Source organism: Bradysia coprophila, assembly GCF_014529535.1.
Source record: "Bradysia coprophila strain Holo2 chromosome X unlocalized genomic scaffold, BU_Bcop_v1 contig_26, whole genome shotgun sequence".
Taxonomy (NCBI): Eukaryota; Metazoa; Arthropoda; class Insecta; order Diptera; family Sciaridae; genus Bradysia; species Bradysia coprophila.
In genome coordinates, this window is record NW_023503313.1 from 2,068,700 (window position 1) to 2,084,670 (window position 15,971).

Consider the following 15,971-nt stretch of genomic DNA (forward strand, 5'->3'; position numbering starts at 1 on the left):
TTAACAACTATGCGTTGAGCCGTTTTCAATTTGCCTTCCGACTTAGAAGCACTTTCACGAGCCTTTTCCTAAATGCGATTTCGAACCAAAAATATTCCAGTGGACTCTTCCTGAAAAGGGGAAAAGGGCTCACCTAATATGTCAAGTCTATCTATTTAGAAAATCTTTGTACTGGCATTTACACCAGAAAAGTGTTAAGAGGGAAAACAGCCTACCGAAATCGGATCAATCTTTTCGTGGAATCTAGGCGCATAGATACGAATTGAACCCTATAATCCAAAGCCATTTAAAAAAAAAAATCCGGCCCCTGTGTCGTCAGACCAAAATCTAAAAAGTTCAATTTCTTACCGATTTTTCTCGCACAGGTGACCATGGCCGACCATGGTATCATTGGATAGCTGAGGTCATGTAGTTACAGGCCAGCCTAGGCTATGTGGATTGTCAATCTTATTATCTGTCATCTGTTACCATTACTCATGCATTGGCAAGCACTCACAGAGTACAGTATCAGCAGACTTTTTTTTATCGAAAGTTGTTTTAGCAGAGCTCCAAAGTTCACCCATTTTAGTATAAAATCATCATACTTTCGAAGTGATGTTTTTCACTCTAGAACTGAGAGATTCCAAAAATACAGGTACCTGATCGGATATGAAATTTCAGTCGATCTATTCCGAGTGTTAACCAAAATGTAAAAAATTCTAAAATTATAAGCGGATGGCAATACATTCACTTTAAAGCGGCCAGATATTTATTCTGAAAATTTTCACGTTTTCTGTATTAGCACCATACTTTGTGCCACCGCAATTCGTCCAGTCACTTTGCGGTGGCTCTGCCATGATGGCCTTTTTTGTTGGTATAAGCCGAAATTCAATTTTGTGCTGCGATACCTTATGTAGATGATCCGTGATCGACAACTCAGGGTTTCAAGAGTCTTAATTCCTCAGTAGTCTTACTGGCTGAATCATCAGACGACAAAGTGTCTTGTGAGTAAATAAAATTTGCCATTTTTAACGTTTATAGCCATTATGTTTATAATTACTGTTGAAAAAAATGAAACTGTTTCTTGTTTGTAGTAAAGTATAACTTAAGCTAAATGATAAAAAATAATTTCCATATTCAATGTAACAGTTTTTTGTTGTTGTTGTTGTTGAGACACTATCAATACACGGGATTATTACATAAAAAACTCTTCTGTCGAATGGGATAGCGACAGTCAAGTACGCATTGGCCGGTCTAAAATAGATATTTCTATGACGCGAAGCCCTCGATATGTTGGATCTGTTAATTGAAGTCCTTTAGGATTGTAAATGCGTTCATTTTGGGAAGCAATGTATTTAGATATTTTACGAAGACACTGAAAGCAAACAAATCAACAAATCAGTTCATAATTGAACGTGCTGCTCGAATCCGGAACTCTCGGATTCTACCAAATAATTTTGCTATTTAATTCAGCCTACCTTTTCGTAATGTGTTTCGGAACACATATACACCAAATAAGCGGTAATGCAGGCCAAACAACCCTCGCAGTATGTACTGCATGACCCCTTTTCAGCCTCAGCAAAGTATTCGTTTAATCGATTTATTGTTGATTCGAAAATGTGTCGTTCAATCTACGGTAATGAAATTGATCGAATCAATTAGAGTGAGCGACCCGAAGTAATTGAACTGAATTGAATGTGAGTTTGCGACTTACACGTCCTTCCAATTCCGATGGAAATCTGGTCTGGAATTTAACTGATGTTCCATCACTGTAATCTCTTTGCACGAAAATTTTCATATAACTTGGCTGTAATGCTGGCGTTGCTGGTTCTGACATTCTGTTGCTATTGTTCATCACTTCCTATGCCAATAATTTGCAACACCCAATTTTTCGCTTCTTACAAATACGTTTTTATTGTAAAAGATTAAAAATAAAATGATAAAATGACATTAACACAAAATATTTTTGTTTTTCCTTTTGACAAATTTTATTTTTGACGTTTCGCAAGTATAGTGACAAACCAAAGATTGTAGCGATTATAGCGGACGGTTTTGTTAAAAAAAACGCGGTGGATTTAAAAATAAATCGGAGGACAATATTCAGTTTGCTATTTCTTGGTCAAACTTTTCTTTTATGGATGAAGATACGAAGCAAAAACCACGAAAAAAATTAAATTTCCATTTTATGTATCATTTACGACCAAAAACTGAACAACAACTGCCAACAGAAGCACAGCGAGGGGTAACCGACTCGGGAAATTGACTACACACCCTCAAAGGAATTGCCGGAGTATCCGGTAAATAATTGGAATTGATGGAACTGACCGGAATTGATCTGAATTGGCAGGAATTGATCGGAATTGATAGGAATTGACTGGAAATATGTGGAATTGAAAGTAAATGAGAGTAAATGCTGATAAGTGTGATTATCGGAAAGAAGGACCAGCGAATGCAAAACCACTTTATTTCCTTTTTGTTTTAATTTTAAAAGCCCCCGCACAATAAATAACAGTGTACAGTGTTGATCAGTTCCATTTTAGAACAGGTCCAACGTCCTTTTATGTTCAAAATATGCACACTGAAGGATTCTTCTTCAGAGGATTCTTGTGAGTCAGATACGGAAGAGTTTGAGCCGCAACAAACAAGTGAATATTCGTCGGGGGAATGTTAGGCTGGGGCATTGCCGATGCGAAATGCTCCAGTTTCAAACCAAATTTACAAAAAAATGCATCACCGACAATATCATCTATTCCATCAACTTTTCAAAAGCCTAATGCTCAAAATAAACGAGACATTGAAAACGTGTTTTGGTCCCATTTTTCATGACGAAATTTTCGAAACTGTCAAATGAAGTATGTTTCATTTTCATATTGCAACCGGCTTATATAGACTTTTCTCACACACAATTGTATCCTCCGCGCAAAAGTCCATCCTTCATACGCAAAAAAAAACAATTCGTTCCTCCGCACAAAAGTCCATCGACTTTATACACAAAACGTTCCTCCGCACAAAAGTCCATGCTTCAAGCTTCATACACACAAAAAAGTAACATTCTCCTCGCAAAAGTCCATGCTTCATACACAAAATGTTGCAAAAGCCCATCGACCATAAATTTCCATCGACCATAATATATGCACGGAAGAACACAACGCACAATAATTGCGTGTAACATTTTATGGACGATGGGCTTTTGCAACATTTTGTGTATGAAGCATGGACTTTTGTGCGGAGAATGTTACTTTTTTGTGTGTATGAAGCTTGAAGCATGGACTTTTGTGCGGAGGAACGTTTTGTGTATAAAGTCGATGGACTTTTGTGCGGAGGAACGAATTGTTTTTTTTTTTTTGCGTATGAAGGATGGACTTTTGCGCGGAGGAACGTTTTGTGTATAAAGTCGATGGACTTTTGTGCGGAGGAACGAATTGTTTTTTTTTGCGTATGAAGCATGGACTTTTGCGCGGAGGAACGTTTTGTGTATAAAGTCGATGGACTTTTGTGCGGAGGATCGATTAAAGAAATAAAAGGAATTAAGAGCAATTAAAAGGAATTGACAGAAAGTACCTTTAGAAATTGAAAGGGTATCGAAAGGAAATTGAAAGGGAATTGAAAGGGAATTGAATGGAATTGAACGGAATTGAAAGGAATTGAAAGGAAATAGAGCGAATCCGGCAATTAGACGAGTTGGTCCGGTAATTGAGGTAATTAAACGGAATTGAAAGGAATTAGAAATTGATTTGCCACCATTTTGGCCAGTCGGTTACCCCTCGAAGCACAGTCATTATACGAAACTCAAAGCGTCAGGTTTTCTGTTGGCTCGTTTAGCATTCGAAACATTAGGTCCGTGGTGCAAGGAAACAAAATTATTCGTAGATTCAATTGGCAAAATGTTAATTGAAGAAACGGGTGACATTTGAGCAAAACAATTCTTATACAACCGTTTATCTTTGGCTATTCAACAAGGCAACGCAGCCAGCATTTTAGGTACCCACCCAACAAGCAATAAGTTTGACGAAATTTTTAAGTTATAAATATTTGAACCAACACATGTAAAATGATCACAATTTACTTTGATAAAATAAAAGCTTTATTTTTTTACAAAACTGATATCGAACCACGTCACACATTGTTACTTTGGAAGCATGGCACGAAATGATTGATGCTGTGGTGCTCGTTTGTGTTTAGGGAAATAATAGGTAGAACCTATCAAATATGAATACAAAAAAAAATAGTACTCATACCAGTGAATGAATTCGATATCTCGTATCCAGATCAGTAAAAGAATCCGAAGACTTTAGCCCGATGTACTTTTACTTATCTGGATACGCGATATCAAATTATTTCACGAGAATAGTACGGAGTTTTACTTTGCGAGCGAGGAAAAGGCTTTTCCCTAGTCACGGTGCGGTTGAATTAATTTTAACTGAGCATTTCGATGCACTTTTGATATTTTTCGATATTATTAGTCAGCTCGGAGCCCTGAACAAGGTTCCACAAAAATTTTTGATTTTCATCCGTATTTTCGGTGACAGTGGTGCATCGTCCATCCTGTCTACAGAGAGAGTGGAGGAAAACTGGTTGTGGTTTCAATCGATAGTGCCTGAAATTCTAATAACATTTGTACAAAAATGTGGTACCCTAAGTGCAAGTGAAGCCGACAGAGACATGCTGAAGTTGAAAAAACGTGATTTTCAAACAGTCATAGAGGCGTGGATACATGAGGGATGAAGCTAATAAATAGTTCTAGCAGTAGAGCAACATTTCCTCTACCAATGACCAAAAAAATATTTTTGGAGACCAACTACATAAAGGCCGACAGTAGCTCAAAGTTTTTCCGTCATATTTGGTAAAATTTGCAGGTTTCAGAGGTACCTGAGACGCACTTATAACATTTTTAGCCCCGTACGAAGTACGAAGGGGCTTATAGGATTACGATGCCGTGTGTAATTGATGGAATTCGAAGCAGACGGTAAGGGCAAAGTGTTTGCCTATGTTCATAGATAACGAATCCGCAATAAAAATTTTGTCTGTCCGTCTGTCCGTCTGTCCTTCTGTCCGTCTGTCCGTCTGTCCGTCTGTCCGTCTGTCCGTCTGTCCGTCTGTCCGTCTGTCACGTCGATATCTTGAGTAAATCAAATCCGATTTCAAAAATTTTTTTTTCCCCTGAAAGGTAGTTGAAATAGTGAGGCTAAGTTCGAAGATGGGCGATTTTGGGTCGACCCCTCCAGAGCTGGGGCCCCATAAGTGCTTTAACGTTTTCCAAAGATTTCTCTGGCCATTTAAAGGCTACACTTGTAAGTGATACATCAAATGAAAGGTATTTACAATACCTATCCACAAAAAAAAAGTTTATGGAAATTAGATGACCGACTCGTGAGTTAGACCCCTTGGTGTGAACTAGGTACAGGGCGGCAATCCGTTTTTGCTTGTAGGTTAGTCAAATTTGAACGGATTTAGATAGATTTTGATTTATTAGATAGGTATTGACCGTACCAATCAGGAAAAAAAAGTTTATGAAATTCGGTTTACCGGAGCGTGAGCTAGGTCTCTTGGAGTGAGCTTATATGTGGCTACTCGGCCGTACAGTGAAGGTGGTGTTTTTTGTTAATATCTCGAGTAAAATTTAACCGAATTTCATGAATTTTTGTTTTTTTGAAAGGTACTAACGAATGTAAAGCAGCCGTTGCACTTTCCACCTCCTAACAAAATGGCCGTCGGCCGCCATTTTGGATTTTTGTAAAATCAATATAAATAGGTGAAAATGATAATTCCAAAATCACTGATCAGTGGGAAGTGTAGTTTGTGTTACTTTTGAAAGGAACGTCGTACGGGGCTTCGTAATTGCGCTATGCGCAATTTTTAAGACGTACACATTGCATAAGAATTTTACGACGTTTACGGGCGCAATAGGCTTACGGTAAGAGTAGGGCGACGGACGAAGTAGGGTCACGTGCGCAATAGATGTACGGGTTTGTACGGGGCTCAGTCGCAGCAAACGCTCCGACTGTTCTGACGGCTCGTTTTGTAATTAAAATGGTTAATTCTGAAATTCTGGAAGTCTTAGCTGTCTATCGACACCACACATGCAATGACTCATGTCAACAGTGCCGATATGTTGCTTGAATAAGTGAAATGTGTCCTTCTACGACGAAATTTTGTGCTTGATTTGAAAAGTCTTTGAAAACACTGCTGGAATGATTTGTTTGATAAACAAAGTTATAGGAACAACGAAAAAAGCAAAATAACATCGATTTTTTTGCTTTTTATATAGATATTTCAAATCATGCACAAAATTTCGTTGTGGAAGGACACATTTCACTTATTCAAGCAACATATCGGCACTGTTGACATGAGTCATTGCATGTGTGGTGTCGATAGACAGCTAAGACTTCCAGAATTTCAGAATAAACCATTTTAATTACAAAAAAATGTTATAAGTGCGTCTCAGGTACCTCTGAAACCTGCAAATTTTACCAAATATGAGGGAAAAACTTTGAGCTACTGTCGGCCTTTATGTAGTTGGTCTCCAAAAATAATTTTTTGGTCATTGGTAGAGGAAATGTTGCTCTACTGCTAGAACTATTTATTAGCTTCATCCCTCATGTATCCACGCCTCTATGACTGTTTGAAAATCACGTTTTTTCAACTTCAGCATGTCTCTGTCGGCTTCACTTGCACTTAGGGTACCACATTTTTGTACAATTGTTATTAGAATTTCAGGCACTATCGATTGAAACCACAACCAGTTTTCCTCCACTCTCTCTGTAGACAGGATGGACGATGCACCACTGTCACCGAAAATACGGATGAAAATCAAAAAATTTTGTGGAACCTTGTTCAGGGCTCCGAGCTGACTAATAATATCGAAAAATATCAAAAGTGCATCGAAATGCTCAGTTAAAATTAATTCAACCGCACCGTGTAGTGAGCGTAAAGGGACAGTCCCTCACTAGTAAAGTAAAGTGTAATTGTAGTTACATGGTTTCTCGTGATGAAAATCAAGACTGTAAATTTTAGAGCATGACCTACTCACAGTTTACCAGGATCTAACTGGCTGCCCAAAAGTTATTCGGGTGTTGAATGTCAAAAATTTTTAAAAGCTACCACTTTCATACAAAAAAAAGAAAGGCGCTACGGGCATCGTTCAAATGCCAGTTGGGCCAGACTGATCAGGATGGAAAAAAATTCAATTTTAAAGGTTAATATAATCATAATGGCGAATCGATCACAAAACATTGTTCCGCATTCCCATACACGTTCTGCATATTTTAGTAAGATGAATGCCAGCAAAGGAACCCATTCAATTCAAAAACAATCAGTCAATTATAAACCAAATTAAACACAATGATCGCAACCACATCCAGAAAAATTGCACCGCTTTCAAATATCTTCAGAACTTTGTCCAACAAAACTCGAAATGTCTCAAATGATATCCCATCGTTCCGGCAAAACTTCAAACCACGCACCGAACAACAGTTGAATTTCCAAATTGGCCAAGAATTGATGGCGAGTCACGCATACCTCGCTATGGCTAATTTTTTCGGTCGAACTGAGATTGCGTTACAAGGATCATCGTCCTTTTTCCGTGCCATGTCTGACGAGGAACGCGAACATGCAATGTCACTTATCGATTACCAAAATATGCGTGGCGGTAAGGTGAAAATGATTGGTGTAGAGAAGCCGAACGAGCAGTTTAAAGATGAGTTTAGCAGCCTATCGGCAGCAATCGAGGAATCGTTGTTGATTGAAAGAGGGAATGCAGCGACATTGAGCGAATTGGTGCGTATTGCGGAAAGCGACGGTGATATCGCTACTGTGGATTTTATTTGTACCAAATTTTTACATGAGCAGGTTAGTCGTTAACCAGTTGACCGGTCATAAACTGTAGAATTAAAAGAAAATGTTTGCGTCTAATAGATGAGCGCTCTGCAAAATCTCGGTAATATCTTGATGCGACTGAAACGATTCGAACAAAAAGGACTGGGAGAATATTTGATTGATCAGGAATTCTTAAAAGATTATCAAAAAAAAGGTTGAATTGACAAAAAATTGAAACCCACTCCGTGTCTCTTGTAAATTTCCACAATTTTATTTAAAAGAAAGACAAAAACGAAAACAATTTACTCCTACAACTGTTGTAACTACATTGATGCTATTACGGATTATTACATCTGTAAATCTTTCAGTTGCAAAGATCGTCCAGTCAGTGCGTTTATTGGCGCTAAATAAGAATTTATCACATTTTTCAAGTCGTTATGTTCACTTTTGAAATTCTGGTATTCTTTATGTACATCGTCCAGTCGATCATGCAAACAACCCAATTCGTCGACCAACTGCTCGCGGTGGCTTTTCAATTTTTGTTGTTGTGTAAGAATTTTCTTCACCGATTGATCTGGAAAAGTAAAAAATTCGGAAGTTAGCAAGCAAAAAAAAAAGTTGGATGTGAGAGGTGCTTATGTTAGTTGAGGTGCAGTTGAATTAGCATGCAGCGCACACGTTCTAAATTCAGAACGACTTTCAATATTGAACCTGTGTTTTGAACTGATGGATCCAATCGAAGTTACATGTTCCACAGGTAAAAAGGTTAGCTTTCCCAAAAGGAATCCAAAGAGTTGCCAATCGCGATCTGCTAACTTCCAATTTGAATTGACCACGCGAATCACAAAGTTCAATTGCAACAAGTTTTGAAGCATTTAATAAGTACTAAATAAATAGTAAATAAGACTAGATGGATTCGACTGGGGAGCTTGAATTCGAGAATTTGTTTGTGTGGAAATTTTCTGAAATTTTGTAGAAATGAAGGAGGCATTTCGCCTCTGGAGAACGTTGTACGAAAGCTGACCCATTGGTGGTGAAATGGGTGTCTATCGATCAGGACAATTTTTAAGCAAATTTATCTAGCTTCACTACCAGAACGCAGCAGTTTAAATTGGACGATACTTCACAGACCACCTGTTTTTCGCTGTCGGTGTTCTGTGACGTGAACAGCCACAAATATAGATTTTTCAATACTCAAAAGTGCTACCAATAAAAAGAAAAATAAATTGTCTAACGCTACCGAAGCAACAAAAGCCACGAACAAACATTCTACGACACTCTTAACACTAGTAGGTTTCGTATACGTTACTTTGTCTTATTTACCCCGTTGTTGAGCGACACTTTTCTCCCTAGCCTTCTGCTGACGTCGCAAGCAATCCGGACAGAATCGATTCTTAATGCGTTGAGAATGGGTCGCTGAACATTCGCCCGATTCGTGACAACTGACATGGTAATACACATTGCACGCCTCGCATTCCACACATTTTTCATCAGCTGAAAAGACAAAGAAAAGAAATTTTAGTTTCGCCAATGCCAACACCGATGCGACTGTCCATTTACAATAAATGTTCCATACTCACATATGCTCATGCATGAGATGCACATTTTGATCTCGTCACATAACGACGACGACGATGACGAATTTGAGGCCGGTTCGGTTTTTTGCTTCTTCAATGGTGCACTGATTTCCAATCGTTTTCGTTTTGGCTTTGTAATAGCTGGACGACGTGCTGGTGTCGATCTCAGGAAGACCCGCTTGTTCTTATTCGATTGCCGCTCGAATAGAATATCAATTTTTCCGTAATGGAAATCACGTTTCTCCGTACTCGTACAGTTTCTTCGCTTTCGTTCAGACCTTCGCATTTTCAAGTAATCGTAGTATGTGTGGGTGTACAATCCAAACAGGCGTAGAAACGGCTCCTTACCAAGGACGGTTGGCTCTTCTTCTTCTTCGGGTAACTCGGGTCCACCGAATGTATCACCGGATAGCGACGTCGCCGACGATGATGTCGGTGAATGTGAAATAATGACTGTTTCGGAAGGAGCTGGTTCTACTAATACTACGTCATCGGTTGGCGATTCTCTCAACTTGGGCAGCGTATCTGGAACTGCATTTTCCGCCTTCTTGTCGACTTTGTCGTCTGATTCAAGATTCAAGTTTTTCGCTTTGGTTTTGTTCAGCACTTGCAACAAATTCAATCGGCGACTATTCAAATTGGCTGACGATGTAGATGGACTTTGGTCATCTGTTGAATTTTTCGGTGAACTCGGTACCAGTCGTTCAGATTTCGGCTTTAATAATGACATTTGTGGTTTTAGCGGTGGCGGAGTCGTTACGTTTCGATAAACGACATCGTTGGGCGATATAAGTACCTCGAGTTTTTCCGGTTTGCTAGAATCGTTCAATTTGATTGCCCGAACTGCTGTAGATCCGCAAATGGTATGGTTGCCATAAATATACCGTTCGATGAGTTCGCTGTCGCTGAGTCGTCGTTTAACGTTGACTGGTTCCACTTTCTCGAAACACCGTTGAAAGTTCATATGTAGTTGATTCGCCACATTTGCATTGGCTACCGTACGGTCTATGGATAGATTGTTTTTCTCCAGATGCACGAAAAAGTTCTCCATGTACAAGCGTAGTGTGTCAACAGTCTTCTTCTGTTCTCGTCCAATGTCCTGAATTTCATTTTCTAATTCTGTAAGTCGTGGATCATCAAGCTGAAACGGTAAAAAAATGATATCATCAGTGTCTTCTCGATACATAGCTCATGGATGAAACCGAAAAATAACAGGCCCTGATCGGCCGTATATGGTAACTTGGCAACGGTGCCTTTTCAATTTTTTTATTTCTATTGTTTTGAAGAGGAAATAATGGAGAAGAGCGAATTCGGTGCACCTTTAGCCGATCCACTTGTCATTCTCTAGATGTCGTTCCGATTTTCAACTATAATATGTTTAAACGAGTGGAAATGTTGAAGTTCCATTCCACCTTTCGAATTTAACTCTATGGAAATGAGTCACAGGTCAAAATGAAAATTAAAATTTTCCGAAAAAAATCCGATGTGAGTCGAAGAACAAAATAATATTCAAAATCCTCAGAATCGAACGCGCAAAATATTTAATTTTAAATCCTTCAATTGTTCTCAACGCGATGTTCTAACCCAGCAGAACCCGCAGAACCTAATATTCCTTCAACAGAAATCAATTAATTCAAAGCGTCCACATAAACGGTTCGATCGTTGAACTCTTTTTTTTTACTTGATGAGTAAAACGGACTCCGGTCATATGGTACCATCAAGAAAATATATCAGCGCCATCTTGATATGTTCGCCGTATTACTTTAAGGTCGGGTGAACATATTATTAATCAAAACATTTATCCTGATAATAGAATGCACGAGGGTAGCTAGGACGCCCATTCACCTTAGATTTATCTTATTTTCGACGTATCGATTACAAATACAGAAGATCGGCGAACCAAATTACCGCAACGAAAATTGTTAAAGAAAACGTAAAAATATGGCCCCGAAGTGTCAACGCACATAATAAAATATATGTTGGAGGGGCAGTTAATATTTTCAAAAAAATTATTAATTTCAGAAATCGCTTCAACGAATATCGTTACTCTAATCTACCGTTCTTATCAATAGCACCGCATCGTGTGCCTAATGTAAGAGAATAGTAATAAATTGTCAAGGTTCTTACCAAGTTTTTAGCATGTAGGCTGGCAGCAAGAGTCTGAAATCGAAGTAACAAAAAACAAACATTAAATTTCAAATAATTTCCAAATTTCAGATTATTGTCTACTTCGAAGGACGTCGTTGTTTTGAATCCTTGAAACTGAAATATATTTTCACATGTCCAAATCGACATGAAAATTAAAACTTTGTTCATAAACTAATGGCATTGTCGTCTATTTCAGTTAGGAAGTATAATAAAGTATGACTCAGTCATTGCTATCGATTCGCCTGTCTTGGGGAAACATTACGGGAAATCGACAAACGAATCTCTAGGAATTAAATTGGATTTATTGAAAATTGTAAACCGGAAGAACAATTTTCTTATCAATTTTTTTTCATTATACTTCAAATAATGTTACTTACCTGATGAACATGAATGTAATGACGTAGGGCTTTCTGGCAGTAGAGTATGTCGTTATTCACCTCCGATGGTATTGTAAAATTCATTTTTACAAAACTCTTTTCAGTTCGTTTGAAAAACACCGATCAAATGCAACATTAATTGATTATTTGCTAAACAATTCTTCAACTCAGTTACTATGCCTCTCCACACACGACCAGCCGAACCGTATGAGCAGAAAGTGTATGTGAAATTTTTAGCTGTCAAAGTAACTATAAAATTTTATGGAGTAGAATTTGACGGTTATAGGAAATTCAAAATTAAACAATTGAAATGAACAGAGAGTATAAATGACAGTACTTCCTTTCTTTTTCTTTTTTTAAATGGAACTAGTTTTGCATTCATCGAGTCTTTTTGAAATTTTGATTTTCTCCATTTTATGTTTATTCAGGCGGTTTTATAGCTTGGTTGCCGAAATTGGTGATATATTTGTATCAATTCATTTTTAAAGGACCGTTTCAAAATATTAAAACTCTGAGTGGGACTCGACAATTGCGAAGGTCGTATTTCATAGTCACATTTAATAGTGGTGTTGGACCTCGGCTTCGACTCGCATAAAAATCTATCGTACGAAAATGTAAATGTTTTGAAGACATGAGATTTAAACAGATTCACAGAAACCCAATGAAAGTCTACAACAGGTATGGTCGATCGGCGAATTAAACGCCTGTCTTAAACGCACTCACATTTTATGTCAAAATAATATGAAAATGAGTGCGTTTAAGTACGAAAATCAAATTTTTATGTCCTTCGGGCGGACAATAGACCATTACCTGTTTTACACTTTCATTGCCGAAACCGGTCGGTAATACACTTGTTGGTATAAAATCTTTTACTTCAATTGTTTGGACACTGTAGCAGGCTGTGTGTGTGTGCAAATAATTAAAAAAAAAACAACAAGTATATTAAGTTGTCGCAAACAGACAACTGACTGACCGATGCTCCACTTCATCACGACAACGATAATTGTTACGATAGGAATTTTTCGAATAAAAAACCACCATGTTATCATCAAGTGTAGTATGTCATTTAAAAAAATGATATGTTGCCAACCCTGTAACGGAAATGAATGAATGACATTTGTTTTTATGGTAGAACCGTAACCAACTTGTCATTGCTCTGCTGTCACCCACACTCATCTATGTATTCATTCAAGCCGTAGGGACGCCGAAAATTTAAAATAGAAAGAGAAGAGAACATTTTTACGATATTCTGCGACGCACTTATAGCGTGAATTGACGCTGCGTCCCCAAAAAATATACGTATACAGCCTTGGTAAATTTTAATTTCCGTCTGCATGAAAACTTTTTTGAGTAGTTGGTTTGGACGATGTTTTTAAGCTATTTTCGCTTGTAGCCCTCACTTCGTACACACCAAGCACACAAATAACTATTCAACGCTTCCTTGTATGAAAATGACGCTGAGTTAAAAAAGACTTGCGTGAAAATGTTTTTGAATTTCGACCTCACGGTGTGAATTCGGTACACGACCTGACCTGCAAAATATTAGCCCGTACCATCACCTTACATTTCCAACGATACAAAACTCTCCAAACTTTGTATCACTCGTCGCAAATGTTATGTAGTGGTGAAAATGCGGCTCGTAAATTTGAAATGCACTGAATATGCGTAAAAATATGTAGAAATCAGACAATTTTCTCAAAATTTGGTCTTTCGTCTGTTTATTTATTTTTTGTTCGGATTAAACTGGACCAACAAATAGCCTGAACCAGACTCGTTGTTAGAATATTACGGAAACATTTTTGTTGCTTTTTGAACTTTCATTAGATGGATAACAAAATTTTCGAATCCAATCATGACTTCAAATTGCCTTCTGATTCTTATTAGAAGATATTCTTGAAGAACGACAACATGAAACATATTCAAAAATTGAACACATTTTCAGTAAGTGCGTTCAAGGCAGCTAGATGGACCGGGTACATCTGGTGCCATAAAACCCATAAAACGAATAAACGAACTGTCAAACAAAACTGTCTCTGTCATAGAGGTTATGTTGTTTATATTTTGATTTCTCTCCATACTGTTGCGGTCCACGTGTGTATAACATTCGCAGAATAAAATTTTAATTATTCAACATGTCATTGGTTCAATCGAAGAAACGCAAGCGGGTGTCCAAAAAGAATAAAACTTCGTGGCGTAAACATATCGACATCGAAGATGTAAACGATTTCTTGGAAACATCACGGTTGGAGGAACGAATCGGGCAAGTGTCAGACAAACCGAATGATGAATTGTTCGTTGAGGATAAAACACCCAAGAAGCAAAAATTGACGGCGCGTGCTCAACGTAAATTAACTGGCTCGAAACCGCCCAGAAGTTTCCTTGGGCTAGAGAATACATCCCAGGTTCAGGATCCAATAGTGAAAAGGTTTGTTTCTTTTGTGATAACATCGATTGAACAGTCTCGATAGATTGCCAATAAATTTGTAGAAATCGCGTTCGCACCAAAGAAGAACGCAAACATTTCATTGCTAAAAGTATTGCCGCTGTCAAAGCCTCCAAAGGGATCATTCCAAAGCGAAAAATTCAGGCCGAAACCGATCGATTGAATTCGTACAACAAATTGAATGAGCGTGAACAATCGAGGAAAGACAAGAAACAGGCAATTATCGACAAAGACATTTGGACCGTTGGCGATGTGATTGAACAACATACCGAATATCATACCCAATGGATTGATAAAAATGTTGTCGAACATAATTTGGCCAACACGGGCACAGCAATCAAATCGATTCCGAAGTCGGCCTTCCACAAACGTAGTAAATTGAGGTAAGTTCCTTGTCGTCTCAGCTTAATTCATTGGATTTACTAATGTTCAATCGCATCTCGGTCCATCCAACAGAAATGTAGCCATACCACATCCGGGTACCAGTTACAATCCATCGAAAAAGGATCACGAAGATTTGCTGCAAAATGTCATAGAATTGGAAAAGAAAATCATTCGCAAGGAGGATCATTTGGAACGTGTCACTACTTCTATGTTCGATAAGATGACTGCTGAGCAGAGGGATGCGGCACGTAGAAAGGAAATGAGTGCTGGCGTCAAGGAATTGGAAGATACGGATGATTCAGACGTTGAAAACGGTAAGTTTTATTGTCATTACGGTGCATGATCAACGACGGTCGACCTGGACAAAACAATGGTCGTTGTAGTCTTCGGATTCTTTTATCCGAAACGATGGTTCATACGTATGAACGTACACCATTTGTGTAATCGTGATGCTAGAGATTTGTCATTCTCATTACGTCTAATAAATGGGTGGAAGAGTGAATCTTTACATTGAATGTTCTAACTATTGCCAACAATTATACTGACGAGAAATTCATTCCATTGCAGACGATATTTCCGACCCCGACACATACACAGCAATTAACCCTCCAGTCGTAGTGAAACCGAAAGACAAAAAGAAAGTTCGAAAGGCACGTGAACAGAAGTTGATTCAGCAGAAATTACTGAAGGCAAAATTGGAAAAGAAGAAAGTTACCGACATTCACAGGTAAGGCTGTCATCCGAACTTGTCTGAGTCTCAAATTAACTTTCTTTCCCATTTCACCAACAACTTCAGATTACGTTACTTGAAGGAAGACATAAAGGATATGGAAGAATCACTGAAAATCGCCCGCAAGAGTAAAATCGTACGAAGAGAGGAACAGAAATTCGAGCCCAGACGTCTGGCTAAAGTTGTGTTCCAAGAGCAGGACATCGATTTCAGTATGCCCGAAGCGATCTGTGGCAATCTGCGAAATGTCAAGGCCGAGGGTAGTCTGTTGAAGGATCGATTCAAGAGCATGCAACAGCGGAATATTCTGGCGCCGTCGGTTGATGTTGGTTTGAGACGTCGCCGAGAGGTGAAACGATTTGTTCGTAAATCGCATAAAGAGGAAGAAGAACAGCCGAATTCGAAAAAGAAGCAGCAAGCGGTTGGCAAAATGCATTTTGTAGGCAAGTAATGTTCGCTTGCTGGTGACGTGAAATACAACACAATTTAACTAACTTAAATTTCGAGAATTTTATTTG

At 38.3% G+C, this 15,971-nt stretch overlaps 4 protein-coding genes across 7 annotated transcripts; 2 read left to right on the forward strand and 2 right to left on the reverse strand.

Annotated features, from left to right (window-relative positions):
- Positions 1 to 1,107: 1,107 nt before the first annotated feature.
- LOC119069286 (golgin subfamily A member 7) lies at positions 1,108 to 1,988 on the reverse strand. Its single transcript, XM_037173354.1, has 3 exons — positions 1,694 to 1,988; positions 1,458 to 1,610; positions 1,108 to 1,354 (listed from the first exon to the last, which is right to left on the reverse strand). Exons 1-3 carry the CDS (start codon positions 1,832 to 1,834, stop codon positions 1,214 to 1,216), a joined length of 435 nt encoding a protein of 144 aa, XP_037029249.1. The 5' UTR covers positions 1,835 to 1,988; the 3' UTR covers positions 1,108 to 1,213.
- A 5,291-nt stretch (positions 1,989 to 7,279) lies between these two features.
- LOC119069278 (soma ferritin-like) lies at positions 7,280 to 8,067 on the forward strand. Its single transcript, XM_037173340.1, has 2 exons — positions 7,280 to 7,827; positions 7,894 to 8,067. Exons 1-2 carry the CDS (start codon positions 7,321 to 7,323, stop codon positions 8,011 to 8,013), a joined length of 627 nt encoding a protein of 208 aa, XP_037029235.1. The 5' UTR covers positions 7,280 to 7,320; the 3' UTR covers positions 8,014 to 8,067.
- LOC119069211 lies at positions 8,043 to 12,131 on the reverse strand. 4 transcript variants are annotated; one of them, XM_037173183.1, is made up of 6 exons: positions 11,897 to 12,131; positions 11,499 to 11,531; positions 10,168 to 10,512; positions 9,375 to 10,086; positions 9,118 to 9,288; positions 8,043 to 8,368 (listed from the first exon to the last, which is right to left on the reverse strand). In XM_037173183.1, exons 1-6 carry the CDS (start codon positions 11,978 to 11,980, stop codon positions 8,142 to 8,144), a joined length of 1,572 nt encoding a protein of 523 aa, XP_037029078.1. In that variant the 5' UTR covers positions 11,981 to 12,131; the 3' UTR covers positions 8,043 to 8,141. The 4 variants fall into 4 exon arrangements, with proteins under 4 accessions (XP_037029078.1, XP_037029077.1, XP_037029081.1 ...); XM_037173186.1 differs by having other exon boundaries at positions 8,068 to 8,368; positions 9,104 to 9,288; XM_037173182.1 differs by having other exon boundaries at positions 9,375 to 10,512.
- Positions 12,132 to 13,934: 1,803 nt separating this feature from the next.
- On the forward strand, positions 13,935 to 15,953 carry LOC119069218 (ribosome biogenesis protein NOP53). The gene is made up of 5 exons (XM_037173195.1): positions 13,935 to 14,321; positions 14,384 to 14,722; positions 14,796 to 15,037; positions 15,291 to 15,450; positions 15,520 to 15,953. Exons 1-5 carry the CDS (start codon positions 14,029 to 14,031, stop codon positions 15,902 to 15,904), a joined length of 1,419 nt encoding a protein of 472 aa, XP_037029090.1. The 5' UTR covers positions 13,935 to 14,028; the 3' UTR covers positions 15,905 to 15,953.
- Positions 15,954 to 15,971: the final 18 nt, after the last annotated feature.

What these genes read in the sequence shown, in the direction of transcription:
- LOC119069278 (XM_037173340.1), top strand. Translation starts at nt 7,321, where the DNA reads ATGATCGCAACCACATCCAGAAAAATTGCACCGCTTTCAAATATCTTC. An exon ending in CCAAATTTTTACATGAGCAG is followed by an intron (nt 7,828 to 7,893) that starts GTTAGTCGTTAA and finishes TGCGTCTAATAG; the next exon opens with ATGAGCGCTCTGCAAAATCT.
- LOC119069218 (XM_037173195.1), top strand. Translation starts at nt 14,029, where the DNA reads ATGTCATTGGTTCAATCGAAGAAACGCAAGCGGGTGTCCAAAAAGAAT. An exon ending in CAGGATCCAATAGTGAAAAG is followed by an intron (nt 14,322 to 14,383) that starts GTTTGTTTCTTT and finishes ATAAATTTGTAG; the next exon opens with AAATCGCGTTCGCACCAAAG. An exon ending in AAAGTTACCGACATTCACAG is followed by an intron (nt 15,451 to 15,519) that starts GTAAGGCTGTCA and finishes CAACAACTTCAG; the next exon opens with ATTACGTTACTTGAAGGAAG.
- LOC119069211 (XM_037173182.1), bottom strand. Translation starts at nt 11,980, where the DNA reads ATGAATTTTACAATACCATCGGAGGTGAATAACGACATACTCTACTGC. An exon ending in ATTACATTCATGTTCATCAG is followed by an intron (nt 11,532 to 11,896) that starts GTAAGTAACATT and finishes CTTCGATTTCAG; the next exon opens with ACTCTTGCTGCCAGCCTACA. An exon ending in CATCTCATGCATGAGCATAT is followed by an intron (nt 9,289 to 9,374) that starts GTGAGTATGGAA and finishes TTGTCTTTTCAG; the next exon opens with CTGATGAAAAATGTGTGGAA.
- LOC119069286 (XM_037173354.1), bottom strand. Translation starts at nt 1,834, where the DNA reads ATGAACAATAGCAACAGAATGTCAGAACCAGCAACGCCAGCATTACAG. An exon ending in CATCGGAATTGGAAGGACGT is followed by an intron (nt 1,611 to 1,693) that starts GTAAGTCGCAAA and finishes TCATTACCGTAG; the next exon opens with ATTGAACGACACATTTTCGA. An exon ending in CCGAAACACATTACGAAAAG is followed by an intron (nt 1,355 to 1,457) that starts GTAGGCTGAATT and finishes GTTTGCTTTCAG; the next exon opens with TGTCTTCGTAAAATATCTAA.